General features: G+C 52.1%; 1 protein-coding gene across 1 annotated transcript; it reads left to right on the forward strand.

Moving 5' to 3' along the window:
- The first annotated feature begins 183 nt into the window (after nt 1-183).
- Clrn3 (clarin 3) lies at nt 184-13,190 on the forward strand. The gene is made up of 3 exons (XM_005320770.4): nt 184-580; nt 7,887-8,066; nt 12,548-13,190. Exons 1-3 carry the CDS (start codon nt 352-354, stop codon nt 12,817-12,819), a joined length of 681 nt encoding a protein of 226 aa, XP_005320827.2. The 5' UTR covers nt 184-351; the 3' UTR covers nt 12,820-13,190.
- The last annotated feature ends 1,068 nt before the right edge of the window (nt 13,191-14,258 follow it).

Here is a 14,258-nt window from a genome sequence, read left to right on the forward strand (position 1 = left end):
ATTCTGTCCTGACATGGCAGACTGAGCTGACTTCCACGGCATGACGAAGGACTATAAATTAATCGAATGACTGAGGAAGTCCTTGGAGACTGTGCTACCCCTGTTCATGCTGGTTGGCTGCAGCCATGGTAACCTCTTACTTCAGACCAAAGTCCGGGCTCTGCTGAGCTTTATGACCAGGCCCAGGGTTCAACGTCCAGCAGCACAACCTCCTTTGGGAGAGCGAGGTTTTCTATTCCACAGCAAATCATTGGACTCCATTTCTAACACTGGACTCCAAATGATAAGGTCCATAAATCTTATAAGCAGATCTTTATTCTTTTACCCTAGGGAAATTATTTTCCTGAAAAAATGCCGACTGCACAGAAAACCTTGATGTTCTTGTCTGGCTTTCTCACGAGCCTGGGGTCTGTCATTGTCATCTGCTCGATGCTGGGGACCCAAGCATGGGTCACCAGTACAGTTGGCATCACAGACTCCATCTCCAACGGCAGCGTCACCATCACCTATGGTCTTTTTCGTGGTAGGAGCACTCAAGAAATTGATCAAGGACTTGCAGAACCAGACAAAGACTTTGAAGGTAACGATGAGCTAATGTGAATGGTATAGTGAGTGTGAATTAAGATTCATGTCATTCTGTGTTTGGGCCAAGTAACCACTTGAAAATAACTGCCTTGTACGTGCTGAGTGAGGCTGAAGATCCAGCCTACTTCTTAATTTTGAGAATTCACTGTGTTGTTGTTTCTGCTTCCTGGGTTCTGGCTGTGTCTTTCATTGCAACAGTCTATCATTCTAGCAGTGGCTGTGTGTGGATGGTGCCAAGTTTATTGTTAAGTCAACAATTAAGCAATGATAATACTTCAGTAAATATATATAGGGACGCTCTGGTGTTCGATCGCCAGTAGGAACCGCATTTTAACTGAATTGATGATGGGTTTTAAGTTGGGCAACAACCTCTGTCCAGCACTTCCTAAATACCATGATAGGGAAAAAATAAAATGGAAAACATTCCACCTCTGTTCCTACTTCTCAGCTTTGTTTCTTCAATCAATTGGAATTTACATTCTTGTCTTCAAAATATCTTTTGTTGGAAATAACATTTAATTTCTACTGATTCTATTAATTGTGTATTTTATAGGAACCCCTATTTTTTCCTAATTTCTCATATAATAATGCCTTCCTCTCAGTAGGTTTAAAATTACATTTGTTGAGAATAAAAAGTTGATTTGGCTACTTTTGAAATTTGATAACTGCCTTTATGTTTTTAAAATTTTAGGACTACATTTGTAAATTGTATAACACAGAAGAGGACTTCATTTTTAAGAGTGATACATACAGATATTAAAGAGGCATTAGCAGTTAAAAGTTAATTTGCAACATTAACTTTTAGCTTTTAGATATTTGTCATTTTCAACCTTACACAAAGATAGTGTTTAGGTTCTGGCTCTAGTTCGCTTATGACTCTGTATGTGTGTGTGTGTGTGTGTGTGTGTGTGTGTGTGTTGCTGAGGACTGAACCCGGGGCCTTGAACATGTGAGGCAAGCCCTCTACCAACTGAGCTATATCCCCAGCCCTGCTTATGACTTTGTTAATGAAGTGATTAAGTCCAAAGCAATGTGGTTGTGTGTCCCAGTCACAGGCCTGTCTTCCAGGTGTTGTAAAAGTCCCCTCTCCCCTGGCATTCAGCAGCTTCCCAGAGGGAAGTTCAGATGTCAGTAATCCAGTCATATTTTCAGTTATGTGAGTACCATTTTCAAAATGAAAAGGGAAGTAGTTTCTGAATCTCTGGACACATAAAAAATTAAATAAGAGACAAAATCTACAAATGTTTGGTTTTTATATGATGCCTGTTTGGAACTAGTTGGTTCCAACTTGAGATCAATGATCCCAGTGGAAGCCCTGACTCTTGGCCACCAGGGAGGCCCAGAGGAGACCAAGGCAGGATGGGCCTGGGGCAGAGCCCTGGGAGCCATGCTGGGGGCAGAGTTGGGAGAGTCCCTAAGGGTCAGCCCCCCAGTGGGGAGCAGGAAGGGGAATATCTGCTTCTCCTTTGCCTGGCTCTCTTCCACTCTGTCCAGGGGTCTCCAGGAGCCTCCCAGTGTCACTGTCCCCCTGCCATGCTCTAGATGAACTGCCACCCAGTGGGTGAGGGTGCTGCACACTTGCCCTGCTGACATCTGAGGACCCTCACAGCCAGGGGGTCTTCGTCACAGATGACTGCCTTCATTACGGAAACTTTGACAACTCTCTCAGCTGGGAAGAAGTCTCCAGAAGACCTTCCTTGGTGTTCCACTGCTAACGGTGCCTGGTGCTTCCCAGAGAGCAGCACCACAGTCTCTATGTGAGACGCCACGGCCCCTCCACTGCTTGTCTTGGCTGCCTGGCGCTTATTTCAAATCAGAAGCCAATCAGCAGCAGCAAAATAAAATCTGTATCAACACCGATGTCCTGCTCTGGGGGCACAGACGTTCCACTGGAGAGGTTAACTTTGTCAGGTTAATGTTAGCTTCTTAGCTAATTCCAGCTCACACTGAAAACCCTTTAGGAATAGTGATTATCACCAAGCTGTGCCGCATTTCTGCATAGGATCTGTCAAAGTGTGCCAATTTGAGCTGCAGATTTTGATATTAAAGATGTCTGACTGCAGAGTGCCATAATAATTCAGCCCACAATAGGCAACTGATGGGGAAAATAACCAGTCAGACCAGGAAGGAAGTCCTCCATGGTGTAAGCTGGACTGTCCGGGAGGTCAGGTTGACTGGATGTGCCCTGGTTTGCCCAACATCCAGATGAGAAGTGACAGGTCCTTTAAGTGCAGACATGAACAGATCATCTTGCGACTCCAGAACTTTTGGATACCTCATTTCAGTCAAAAGACCTTCCTCGAGCAGTTGCCATACAGTGAGGCCTGGGATTCTGACAGGATTTGCACACAGCTCCTGGCTTGGAGGGCTCACCACCCAGGGCAGAAGAATTTAACTCAACCAGTTAAGTTCAACACCTGTTCTAACTGCAGGGCTGTGGTGAGTGCAGGTCTCCACAAAAGCAAGGAGTTGGGTGGGGGACATGGCTCTGCAGACTCCTTGGGGACAGAACCCCGAAAACCTGGAGGACAGGAGGACACAGGCTCACACTCATGGTCATGTGCCTTCTCCTTGGTTTGGATCTTGTGTGTTATGCAAACATAAAAAAAACTTAAAAGAAGTCATTTCTTTGACTTTGGTTTTTGACAATGTCCTTAGGGGTCAATGGGTGTGATGTATAATATTTCCTCACCCTGGCAACAATGACAAAGTGAGTCACACATGTAGAACATGGGGTCATTTCAGATGTCACCCAGCCTACACGCCGTCCAGGACATATATTTTTACAGAATCATTTTCACAGAAAAAGATTTATTCTTGGTCCCAAGAATGGTTTGAGCAGTAGGTCTGTGGCACTTTGAGCATTTGCATTGCAAGGACACTGAGCCGCTGAGGCTAGAGGTGGAATCACCTGGACGCTCACAAAGAAACCCTGCTTGACGGGGATCTCAGGGAGTCAGTCAGTCCCTGGTCTTCTGGTCTTAAGAATCCTTCCCAGATGCCCATGACCAAGCAATTCTAAGTCTGGTGATGACCGCAGCCTCGCCATGGCCAGATGCTAGGAGGGATGCTTACGTTGCCATGCTGGGCATTGCTTCAATCTCCAGTGCTTAAAGTTAAACTAGTTTATTGGGAATAGCTCTAGATGCAACCTTGGAAATGAACCCACATAGGCTGGAAGAAGGCATCAGGACCCACTGGCCCTCATGCTGCCCTTGAGTCAATGACCAAAGTACACTGTAGGAACGTCACCCCCACCTGGCCTCTCTGCCTGTCAGTCTCCACCAACCCCATTGTTCCCAGGAGGTCAACAAAGATAAAAATAACTAGGAATGGGTTGGGGCTGTAGCTCAGTGGTAGAGTGCCCCCCTTGAATGTGAGAGGCACTGGGTCTGATCCTCAGCACCACATAAAAATAAATAAAGATATAAAAAATAATTAGGAAAACAAATATGCTGCAAAAGCTGGTTGATTGCAAAGAGAAGAAGAAATGAAGTCGATGTCTACAGAACACATGCAGACATCTGCCTGCCACCCCACACACCTGTGCCCTCACACAGGGTCACTTCCCTGGAGAAGAGCTACTCCTCATTTGCCCTCAGAAATGTAACCATGCTGAAGTGGGGAGAGGCTAGGACACCGATGTCCTGCAGGGCTCAGCTGTCCTTCTCTCAAGACAGCCCTGGCAACTTTCCTAGAGGCGGGCACCAGAGGCCACCCACCACGAGGGGCTGAGTCATGCTCTGAGATCTGTTGGCATCTCGACCCCTTCCAGGGTTGCCCTCTTGTCCACAGATTCAGAAGATGCCCTGATCAGGCCCCTAGTGGCCAGTGTTTGAGAGGGAGGGGAGATCTGGTGTGCCCACCCACCTACCCGGCCACTGGCACTCCCCCCAGTGCCCAAGGACTTACAGAAAACCAGAAAGGCAGGTGAAGTGGGCCTGAAGGGGTTAACCCTCCCTGCTTAGGGAGCCGGATGTCCAGTGGCACTGGCTTTGTCCCTTGCTCCACCAGCCAGCAGCCCAGTCCTGCCTCCCAGCTGTGGGGCCTATGGGTTCCTGGCCTCTTTCCGGGGGTTGCCAGAATCAGGGCAATTAGTTCCAATTGTGAGGTGGCTTTCCTGATTCAATGCTTGCCCCTCAAAGAAAGGAAAAGAACGGCATGTGTTTGCTAATTCCATAGCAGAGAGCAGCTGTCAGATGCGGGAGGTTGGTTGCCATTCCACTCTTGCTAACTTTTGCTGCATTTTCTGCTTTCATTGTTTGAGTTCTGAGGCAGGAACTGGAAGGGAGACACAGCTGTCATACCTGGGTGGCAGGGAATTCAGGATGCTGAGGAACAATTTCACCATGCAGCAGTTAACATTAAGATGAACTGTCCCCTTAATACATGGGAAAGTAGGAGCCAACAGCTCCAAGTTGACTCTTTTGAAGATCACATCTACCAATTCCTACCAAAACTCAAAGAAAAGAGCTGCCCCTACTGTCACTTCCTGATTTACGCTGAAAAAATGGAATGTTAACCATTTATGAATGAACATTTACTGCTTTTTATTAAGTGTGCAAAGCAGAAAAATACTTCAGGGCACCTCGAGTGTCTGGGACATAAGATATGTTTTTCACACTGAAGCTTCTGTTTTATATTGAGTGTTCAAATTATTTCTTTGGCTCTCAAACTTTGCCAAAGAGAGGGCTCCTATGTCTCTTCCAACTTCTGGTGGGATCCCCAAGTTTCCCCTCGAGAAAGCTGCTTTGCATGGAATGGGAAGTGACCCCACCTTAACAGAGATGAGGCACTAACACACGAAGGGCCTGACCTGTACCTCTGGCTAGGTGTGACTGCCTTGCTCTTCCTGCTCCTCCTCTGAGGTCACTTTCCTCTCGTTTCACAACAGGTGACAGGTGCATGCTAAGCTAGAACAAACACGACATCCCATGAAAAGTGGGAGAAAGAGGCAAGAGACTCAGCTAAGGTCAGGGACAGGTGTAGCCCTGCCCAGGTGGCCCCTAGCCCTGAGCCTGGCCCCTCAGACCTGCCCACCTGGCTCCACCACAGGGGGTCATGGCCTGACTGCACTCTAAGTCTGACCCATTCTTAGAGCCCTTGCTTAAGTGCAGGGCAGAGAATGTGGTGCTGAGGATCTTACCATCCGTGACAGGGATCACCATGGGAAAGCACAGAGCAGCGCCCTCATGGCGGAGGACAGGGTGGTGGGAGTGTCCCTGTGAGCTGAACTTAGCTCCCAGGCCCAGCTGGGGAGTGAAGTGCTCTGTAGCCCAGGATGGTGAGGTCATCGTCCACGTCAGCTCTGCTCCCTTCTCCCTGGGTTCACAAGGGACATGTGGCCGTGGGCAACACCCAGGATCCCTGCCTCCCTTTCCCCTCTGACTCTCTTTCCTGCCCTTTCTCACATCCATTTCTCCCTCTCCTTTCTGCCGGTGTCTCCTGTTACTGCTCACCGCCGCTCTCTGTCTACAGCAGCTCCTTGCTCGGGGCTCAGCCACAGAGGACCAGGACACCCGCCCCTGGGGCTTCCTTCTCTCTTCCCAGGAGGGTCTTTACAGTAATATTGCTCTGCCACCCACCTCCGAGGGCCTGTCTCAGATACCCAGCTGCGGACTTGCTGGCCACAGCTCTCTTATGCCCACTGTCTTCCCAGTGGGAGGAAACTTGCCTCCCTCACAGGGCACTGCTGATTAAAAAGCAAAAATTATATATATAAAAGGTGATCAAACGGACTGTCCAAACTAGTTTAAGATGTCCCAAACTAGGGTGAGGACATGCTCCTGCCCAAGAAGAATGCCCGATCTGTTGTCGTCAGCACGCCCTGAACAACAGTGGGTGTGAAGTGTGTGCAGAGGGACACTGACAAAGCCCCTCCAGGAGGTGGCTGTCGATGACGTCAGTGCTCACCCCTCCTCAAACACTTGGGGGGGGGCAGCCAGGCAGGAGGGGGCAGTGCACCCTTGTTTTCATGTGGACAATCTGGGCTCCTGGGCAAAGCTGTGGGGAAGCAGATTTGGGCTCAACACAATGAAGAATTTTCAGTAATTGAGGCAGTGCAGGGGAGGACATTGTAGAGAGAGGATGTCCCCTCTGGAGGCTGGAACAGGTTCCAGCAGCCCCTCCCTGGAGCCCTAGGCATACGCAGCCCTGGAAACAGGAACCTTACCTAGCCTGGCTTCTCTCTCTTCTCTAAAGCTGTGCTGAGCTACAGGTGTGAGAGTCTCCAGGCTCTCTCCACGGGGCCCTGGGAAGCCCGAAGGGAAGGAGGATTTACTTGCCACCCACCCTGCCCCCAGCTCTGGTATCTGGCAATTCCCTGTGGTTTTCTTAGTGTGTTGCTCTCAGCTCTGAAATCTGTCCCAAGTCATTTTTTCCTTATGACTTCCTGTAACACTGAATTTAAAGAGGGGTCATCTGCTCAGGGAAGGAGGGGATGAGTGACTGGGCGTGTGGTGTGGGCTGCCCAGTCGGTCGCTTGGGTCATAGCAAAGAGGCAGCTGGAGGAGACCGAGGCCAGGGAGGATGGCTGCTGGTGGTCAGAAGCTGTGAAGACCCTGTGGTGCATGGCCCAGGGGTCTTTTCCTGTACAAGTCCACACCTGGGGTCCCTGTGCACCCAGGATAGATGCAGCTAGGAGGGGTCTTGGAGAGATACGAAGGCTCACCCAGGGGCCTGACTCCCAGCCTCCTCCAGCGTTGGAGCCCCGTGGCCTTCAGGCCTCTCCGGCTCCAGGGTACTGGAGTCTGGGCCCAGGGCCAACAAGCACGCTGGTTTGTGCCTGCAGGCGTCCTTCCTGCCTCCACTGCTAGCCTGGGCTCCCTCCCCCCGGTGCCCTCCATTCCTCCTTCCTCCCAGCCTTCCCTCTCACTGGATTTCCTGCAAAGCCACAAGGTGTATGGGGACCTGGCTGCACACAGGTGTGACCAACCCTTAAGTATCTTCAAAAGAAAGCAGGGGCAGTGCTTAGAACCCAAGGTGTGCTCGTGATGAAAGTGCCACAAATCCCGCTGCAGGAATGTGAGGCCAGCATCAGTGACGGAAGGTCGCAGGTATTCAGGACACTGCCAAGGAACTTAAGAATCGGGAGAAATGTCCAGTTATCTGCAGTCAAGCACGGAGAAAACAACTGGCATTCAGGGAGGAATGTGGTCTTGTTTATACAGGACTGAAAGTGCATAGCTACTCTGACATCTGACGGTCACCAGCCCAAATACCTGCGGTGGGGGGAGGTGGAGGAGCGCCCGGCTGGCCGGCTTCTGCCCTCTATGCTCTGCACTCACCAAACATTGTTTTAGTTTTAGGGATATTGAACAATTCTTCCCAAAAAACTCTGCATTTGGTGGCCATCCTGTTCCTGGTCCTCAGCTTGTCCACTGCGCTGCTGAGTTCGGGCTTTACCTTCTACAACAGCATCAGCAACCCCTACCAGACGTTCCTGGGCCCGACAGGGGTGTACACCTGGAATGGACTTGGCGGTGAGTATCCTCAGAAGTCTCTGCGCTCCACGGGAAACCGCACCCTTCTAGTCTCCATCTCAGCCTCTCTCTCTCACACACATGGACACACAGGTCACACGGTGGTGACAGGAGTTAGTGGGTCTGTGGTGGGGTCCTTACAGCACCTCTGGATGTAGAATTCTGTTTCCAATGCTCTGTCAAATAGCAAGAGAGGAGGTGAAGAGAGGGTGTGACAACGGCAACGTGAGCCACCTTTGCTCTTGAGAATCTCACCTTGAGTCACATACAGCACACTTAAGTCAAGAGAGCACTCACTGCGCTCCTGCTGTGTGTCAACTCCAAACCAGGCTCCATGCGATGTGCAGAAGTATATGCATGCCATAAATACCATTGCATATACACAAGCACATGTGCACACATGTATGTATATGTACACACGCACACACGTGTGCGCGCACACACACTTACACACACACTTATTTACTCCCCTCTGGCCTCCACTTAACCAGTCAACTTGGGCTCCTGAGATGACACATTTGTGTCGTTGTACCACTGAGCCAACATGGTGTCATTTAGGAGCCTCTGGGCCATGCCCCCCTTGCAGGCTACCTGAGTCCTGGGCTGCTGTGGTGTTGCCAGGAGGTTTGGTCTGCTTCATGGTCGGGTGTGGGATGGCAGAGGGAGCCCAGATAGGAAGTGGGTCCTGGCTCTGCCTCATGGTATTTTGGACTCTTGCCCCTGCCAGACAGCAGGTTCCTCTGCTACCTTCCTCTTTCCTCCAGCAGAACTGGGCTAGGGAGCAAAGGTCATCCCCCAGGGGGACCAAAGGGGGCTTCGGGGTGCATCTTGACATGGGCCAGAGACCCAAGCATAAGAAAGATGCTCTGGATATTGAGGTGTCTGGAAGCCTCAGAGGAGAACCCTGGGCAGCTTCCTCCTGTCCTTCTGTGGAAGGCCATCTTACCACTGCCTGGCATAGGTGGCTGGAAGGCGCTCATGTCTCCGTGCCTTGGCTACACCAGAAATGAGAGGAGAGAAAAGCTCTTCCTGTGCAGGTTGGCATGGTTGGCACACCTACTGAGGACACTGAAGTTCCCACTGGAGGTCCCTGGACCAGGGGTCCAGACCACCAGTCAGCCCCAGCACAGTGCAGGTGGCAGGAAGAGGGATAAAGCTTCTGGGGACTTCTAAGCAGTAAGCCAGGATGATAGGGGCTACCTGTCCAGGAAGACTAGGGCACGTGGTCACATGACAGGCTAGCCTCAGCTCCGAGCTCTCTGGTCAGGCTGGCCTGGCAACATCCAAACACAACTGGCTCTTTCCTTCCGTGCTGTGGTTACCTAGGGGTCAAAACAAGCCCCCAGCTTCGGGGCGCACACTTGGGGCCAGGGACAGCAGCCTGCAGAATGGTCATCACTGTGGCCTCTCAGAGGGGGCTGAGCACCAAAAGGGAAAGGACTTGGTGCAAACCTAGACATACGCACCTGAAGCCAGGGCCCGGCCCCAGCTGCTGCTGTGACTATAGCTCGCCTCAGCCAGCCGAGCTAGGCAAACCCCTGGACCTCCTCACTGGGGAAAGGGAACGCACTTTTATTCCTCCTCAAGCAGCTGAGAATCTTAGGGAAACAGAGGCTTTGGCAAGGCTGGGTTCGGGTCTCAGCCTGAGTCCTCAGAGTGCTGTCCGTCCCCTTTACCCCCTCTGATTCCCAGCATTTGCTCAGTCCTGGCACAGCCAGCTCTGCTCTCGCAAGGGTCAGGTGGCTCTGGCAGCAGCACCTCACGAGAAAGACCTACGGGTTCCCAATGGTCAAGAGGGTATCCTGGGCCCAGAGAGGCCAGCCTCTGTAGCCAGCAGGGTTGAATTCACGTAAGTGTTCATCAACTGGCCAAGGACACCCGACTCTGGAGCTGGGGCCGGGATGGGCCCTTCTCCAGCCCCAGGGGCACATGGGGGAGGACCAGTGGGTTCCTGGAGGAGAAGCAGGAGTGGGTGCCCAGTGGAGATGCTGTGGCCACACTTGGGCGTCGCACTGTAGGCCTGGCAGCCTGCTTCCCCAAGGCTGCAGCCCCTGGTGCCCTTGCCTCCTCAGCTGGGCACAAGCTGACTTTGCACATGTCAGAGGCCCCATGTGTGTTTGTAGAGGAAACATGGAAATAGGAGTGGAGAGCTTCCCCTCAGTCCCGCTCACTTCTTCTATCTCTAGGGACTTCACACACACACACACACACACACACACACACACACACACACAGGCTGCGAGGCGGGTGGGAAGACGGTCTGAGATTGATGTGTAAGGAGCTGAAATGCATCTGACAGGAGCTGGAGGAGACCTGGCCAGCTATGGCTCTTCTAAATGCCCTGTGCAGACGTGGGGTCCCAACGCCTCCTCGGCCAGACTTTGCCCTCAGTTTGCCCTCTGGGGACTACTGACATTTTTTCCCCGCTTGCAGGATTGCAGAATTTAGCAATAAATCTCAGTTTGCAGGAGGCCGAGTCTGCAGGAGGGCCTGTGTACAGAGACTTCATCAGGCACCTTGGCCTTGGGTCGCTGTGGGCCCAAGTCAGTCACCTCTGTGCCCTGGGGCCAGAGGGGAACACTGCAAACCCCTGGAGGCTGGGTTTGTGCACATTCTCCTGGGCTGGCCTATGGTGGCAGGGTCCAGCAGGGCAGAGGAGGAAGTGGGTTTCTTTCTTGTTTCTGATGGAGAGAAGCAGGAGCGCCATCTCCATGGCCTGATGCCCTGAGACACAAGACCCTCTCTGCAGCACACTAGCCTGGTGTGGCCGGGCACTGGCCACACAGGGAAGAGCCGCACACTCAGAGAAGGTTGGAGCCAGAGACACTCACAGACTGGTTGCTTCAAATACATTTATGCCTCAACCAGGGAGCCCAGGAAGCAACTAAACAGGTCATATGACCTAGGGTGACAGGCCAGGACAGAAGCCTGAGTCCCTGAGCCTTCAGGAGCTCGGCATCAACCCTGGGGCTTCCTCTAGCTCCAGTAAATTCTTCTGTCCCAGATAGCTGGAGATGCCAGGCAGCCGGAGGCTGCGGTGGAGCCCAGGGCTCCCGGCATCTCACCTCCAGAGGGACTCGGGTCAGCCCTGAGTCGGTTGGCTGCTCCTCCTCTGCAGATCAAAGGTCTAGACAGGCACGGAGCATCCTCCCCTGCATGATTCAGCCCTCTGAGGAACTTCACAAGGGGAAAATGAGGGGCAATTAAGGCAGGTGAGGCCGGGGAGCATCAGAGGACTGGGCTTTTGTTCACACAAATAATTAAGAAATAAAGCCATTGTTTGAAGATGAAGCCTGTCATCAGGGACTGTTAAAATGCTCCCCGCGCACAAACCTCTCTAATCAGGGCCTTTTGGAGACCATTTGGGACACCTCCCTGCGTGTGGGGACGGGTCTGACGCCAGGTGTCCACTGCACTCTGCATGTTGCCTGGGTCAGCAGATAGAGGATCCTGGGGATCCCCCTGGTGGCCACATCTCAGTCAGACCCTGCCTGGGCCAGGCTCCCCTGCCTTGCCACGGGCCTGAGAGTCTGCACCCTCCCTGCAAACCTTCTCAGCAGCAGCGTGGTTGAGAAATGAGTCACATGCATGTCGTTTGCCCACCTTCAGCCCACCACTGGACGGGTTTCATTATGTCCTCAGACGCGTGAGGCCACTGCTAAAGGGCTGCTTTTTGAGTCTTGAGTGGATGTGGAAAGACGAGCTCTGAATCTCTCTGTGTGGCCACAGCATCTCCACTGGGCACCCACTCCTGCTTTACCACATCAACTTGAGACTCAAAAAGAAGCCCTTTGGCAGTGGCCTCCTGCCATCAGGAAGCAACCATGGGTCTGTATTTTTGTCCATCCTTCCTGGTTAAAGGCCAAAACCACTGAGTCGTGCAGAATGAAATTCAAGCCCCTGAGCCGGCTGAGGCTGTGCCAGGGGTCCTGTCTCCACCCCAGTGCTCAGGACCTGCTGACCTCTGCCATCACAGTCCAGGATGTGGGGGCTCGCTGCCCACCTGTCTTTGCTGCTCCTGTCACCTGCCACGCTGCTCTTCCCTTAACCTTTCCCAGTCCTGTCCACCCTCCAGACCCCTCTAGACTCCTGCCCTACTCGCACTGCATGCTGTCACCCATCTGCCGGTGCACTGGGTCTGAGGAAGCACGTCACCTGGTAGACCAGGGGCAACTGCTGCCGGAAGGACTAGAGCTGGAGTATCTGCTCCTGGGCAGACCCAGCCTGGCACACCCCCAGCACTTTGTGCCTAGAACCTAGTTTGTGTCTTATATTTAAAAAATATTCTCCCCAAATACTTGAAAGAGTGTAAACTCAATAAACACCCTTAGAGTGTGTGTCTCTAAATAAAATACAACACAGGGCTGGGGATGTGGCTCAGTGGTCGAGTGCCCCTGAGCTCAATCCCCCGTACCCCCTCCCCCCAAATGACAAAACAGGAGCGTGTCATCGTGTCATTAGGAGCTTTGTTCTCTTCCCAGCATCCTTCATTCTCCTGACCATGCTGCTGTTTGTGGGGAACACACAGTCCAACCGTCTCTCCGGGGAACTGCTGGAGCAGCTTTACCCAACAGTCACTAGTGGAGGAATGACCCACAGCTACGGGTACTCATTTTGGCTCATCCTGCTGGTCATTCTTCTCGATATCGTCACCGTGGTCATCATCATTTTCTACCAGAAGGCCAGATACCAGCAGAAGCAGGAGCAGAGAAAGCCCATGGAGTATGCTCCCAGAGACGGGATTTTATTCTGAGTTCTACTTGGGGTCACTTTGGCGTTGCGTCTGTTTGGTGGACATCAGCTCCCCAAGCAGTGGCAGGCTTTGGACCATCAGTATGGAAAGATGACTGCCATCTGTGATGACTTTTCTCTCCCCGGACACCGCGTTCTTCACAGAGACCATCGCCTGGGAAGGGGTGGGGAGGAGGAGTGGGGAGGCCGTGTCTAGGCAGTGCTCACTGCTGCGGAGGGTCAGGAGCCGGTGGCCTTCCCACCATTTGAAACAGGAAAGGTCCCACACCTTCCCTCTGACTGGCCAGGAGCACTCTAGCACCTGTCACCTGCTGTCTGCAGGAGCAGGCAGGTGTTTTCATTCTGCTCTAAGAATAAAGACTTCCAGGTACAGAGAGATTCAGAGCTTGTCTTTCCACATCAGGAGTGGGCAGTAAAAGGACTCAAGAGGAAGTGACCTGGGTTTCTGGTTCCTCAGTCGCTGGGTTTAACCCAAACCCAGGGGTGAGTCGATAAGTGATCCTGAAACCTATTCTTGAGGTTCCAAGGTGTGGTTTTGGGTGGGAAGAGATTAGAAGTGAAAGCAGGGACAAATAAAAATTATAGCCTTTATTCTTTTTGTTAAAGAGGATAAGTATTATAATTTTGGTTTAATGGGATCGTGGTAAATTCAGTCAAAATAGAAATGAAATATCTGGGCAAGTTATACTACCACCCCATGAACCAACCCTCTGCTTATTACTATGGGCAGACATAAGCGTGCTGGGCAGACGGGGGTACTGCCCATCAGCACTCTCCTGCCCAGCCGGAAGCCGAGGGAGAAGCAGGTCAGAGCCTGTGGCTTGCAGTTCCCTGGGCAAGGGACCAGGGTCCACCCGGAGCTCAGGGGCTGGGGAAACCCTCCAAGAGCAGGTGGGCGGAACTGGTTTGTAGTTTCCCAAGAAGACAGTTGGGCAACCAGGAATAGAGAACTCAGTCACCCACCTGCCAGTTAGGGTAACTTCCCAGAAAACCACCTGAGCCTGCCTATTCCCCAGGCTGGCTGAGTTGGCCACGACAGGGCTGTGAGCCTGGCTGCACCAGGGCCGAGGAGAGCAGGTTCGCCGCTCTCGACAGAGGACCCACCCTTCACCAGGCTCTCTGGGTGAACAGCCTCCTCTGATCATCTTCAGGGTCTGTCTCACAAACATGCCCTGGGCACCTGGGATGAGGCTGGCACTGGGCTAATCTGAGCGTCTGCCCTGTGGGGTCCCTGTCCAGCACTTAAGACCGAGGCCAAAAAGCCACGGCTCGATTCCACTTAAAATACGTCCTCAGTCACAGTGTTGTGCTTGTTCTTTGAAACGTCACTTCTCTCTAATCCCTACCCTAAAGTCCTACCAACTCAAAGTTACTCTAATCTGTTAACCAATGACAAAATTTAGAACACATTTTTAAAAATCTGGTCTTCAACTTAAAATG

The sequence above is a fragment of the Ictidomys tridecemlineatus genome, chromosome 1 (assembly GCF_052094955.1).
Source record: "Ictidomys tridecemlineatus isolate mIctTri1 chromosome 1, mIctTri1.hap1, whole genome shotgun sequence".
Lineage (NCBI taxonomy): Eukaryota > Metazoa > Chordata > Mammalia > Rodentia > Sciuridae > Ictidomys > Ictidomys tridecemlineatus.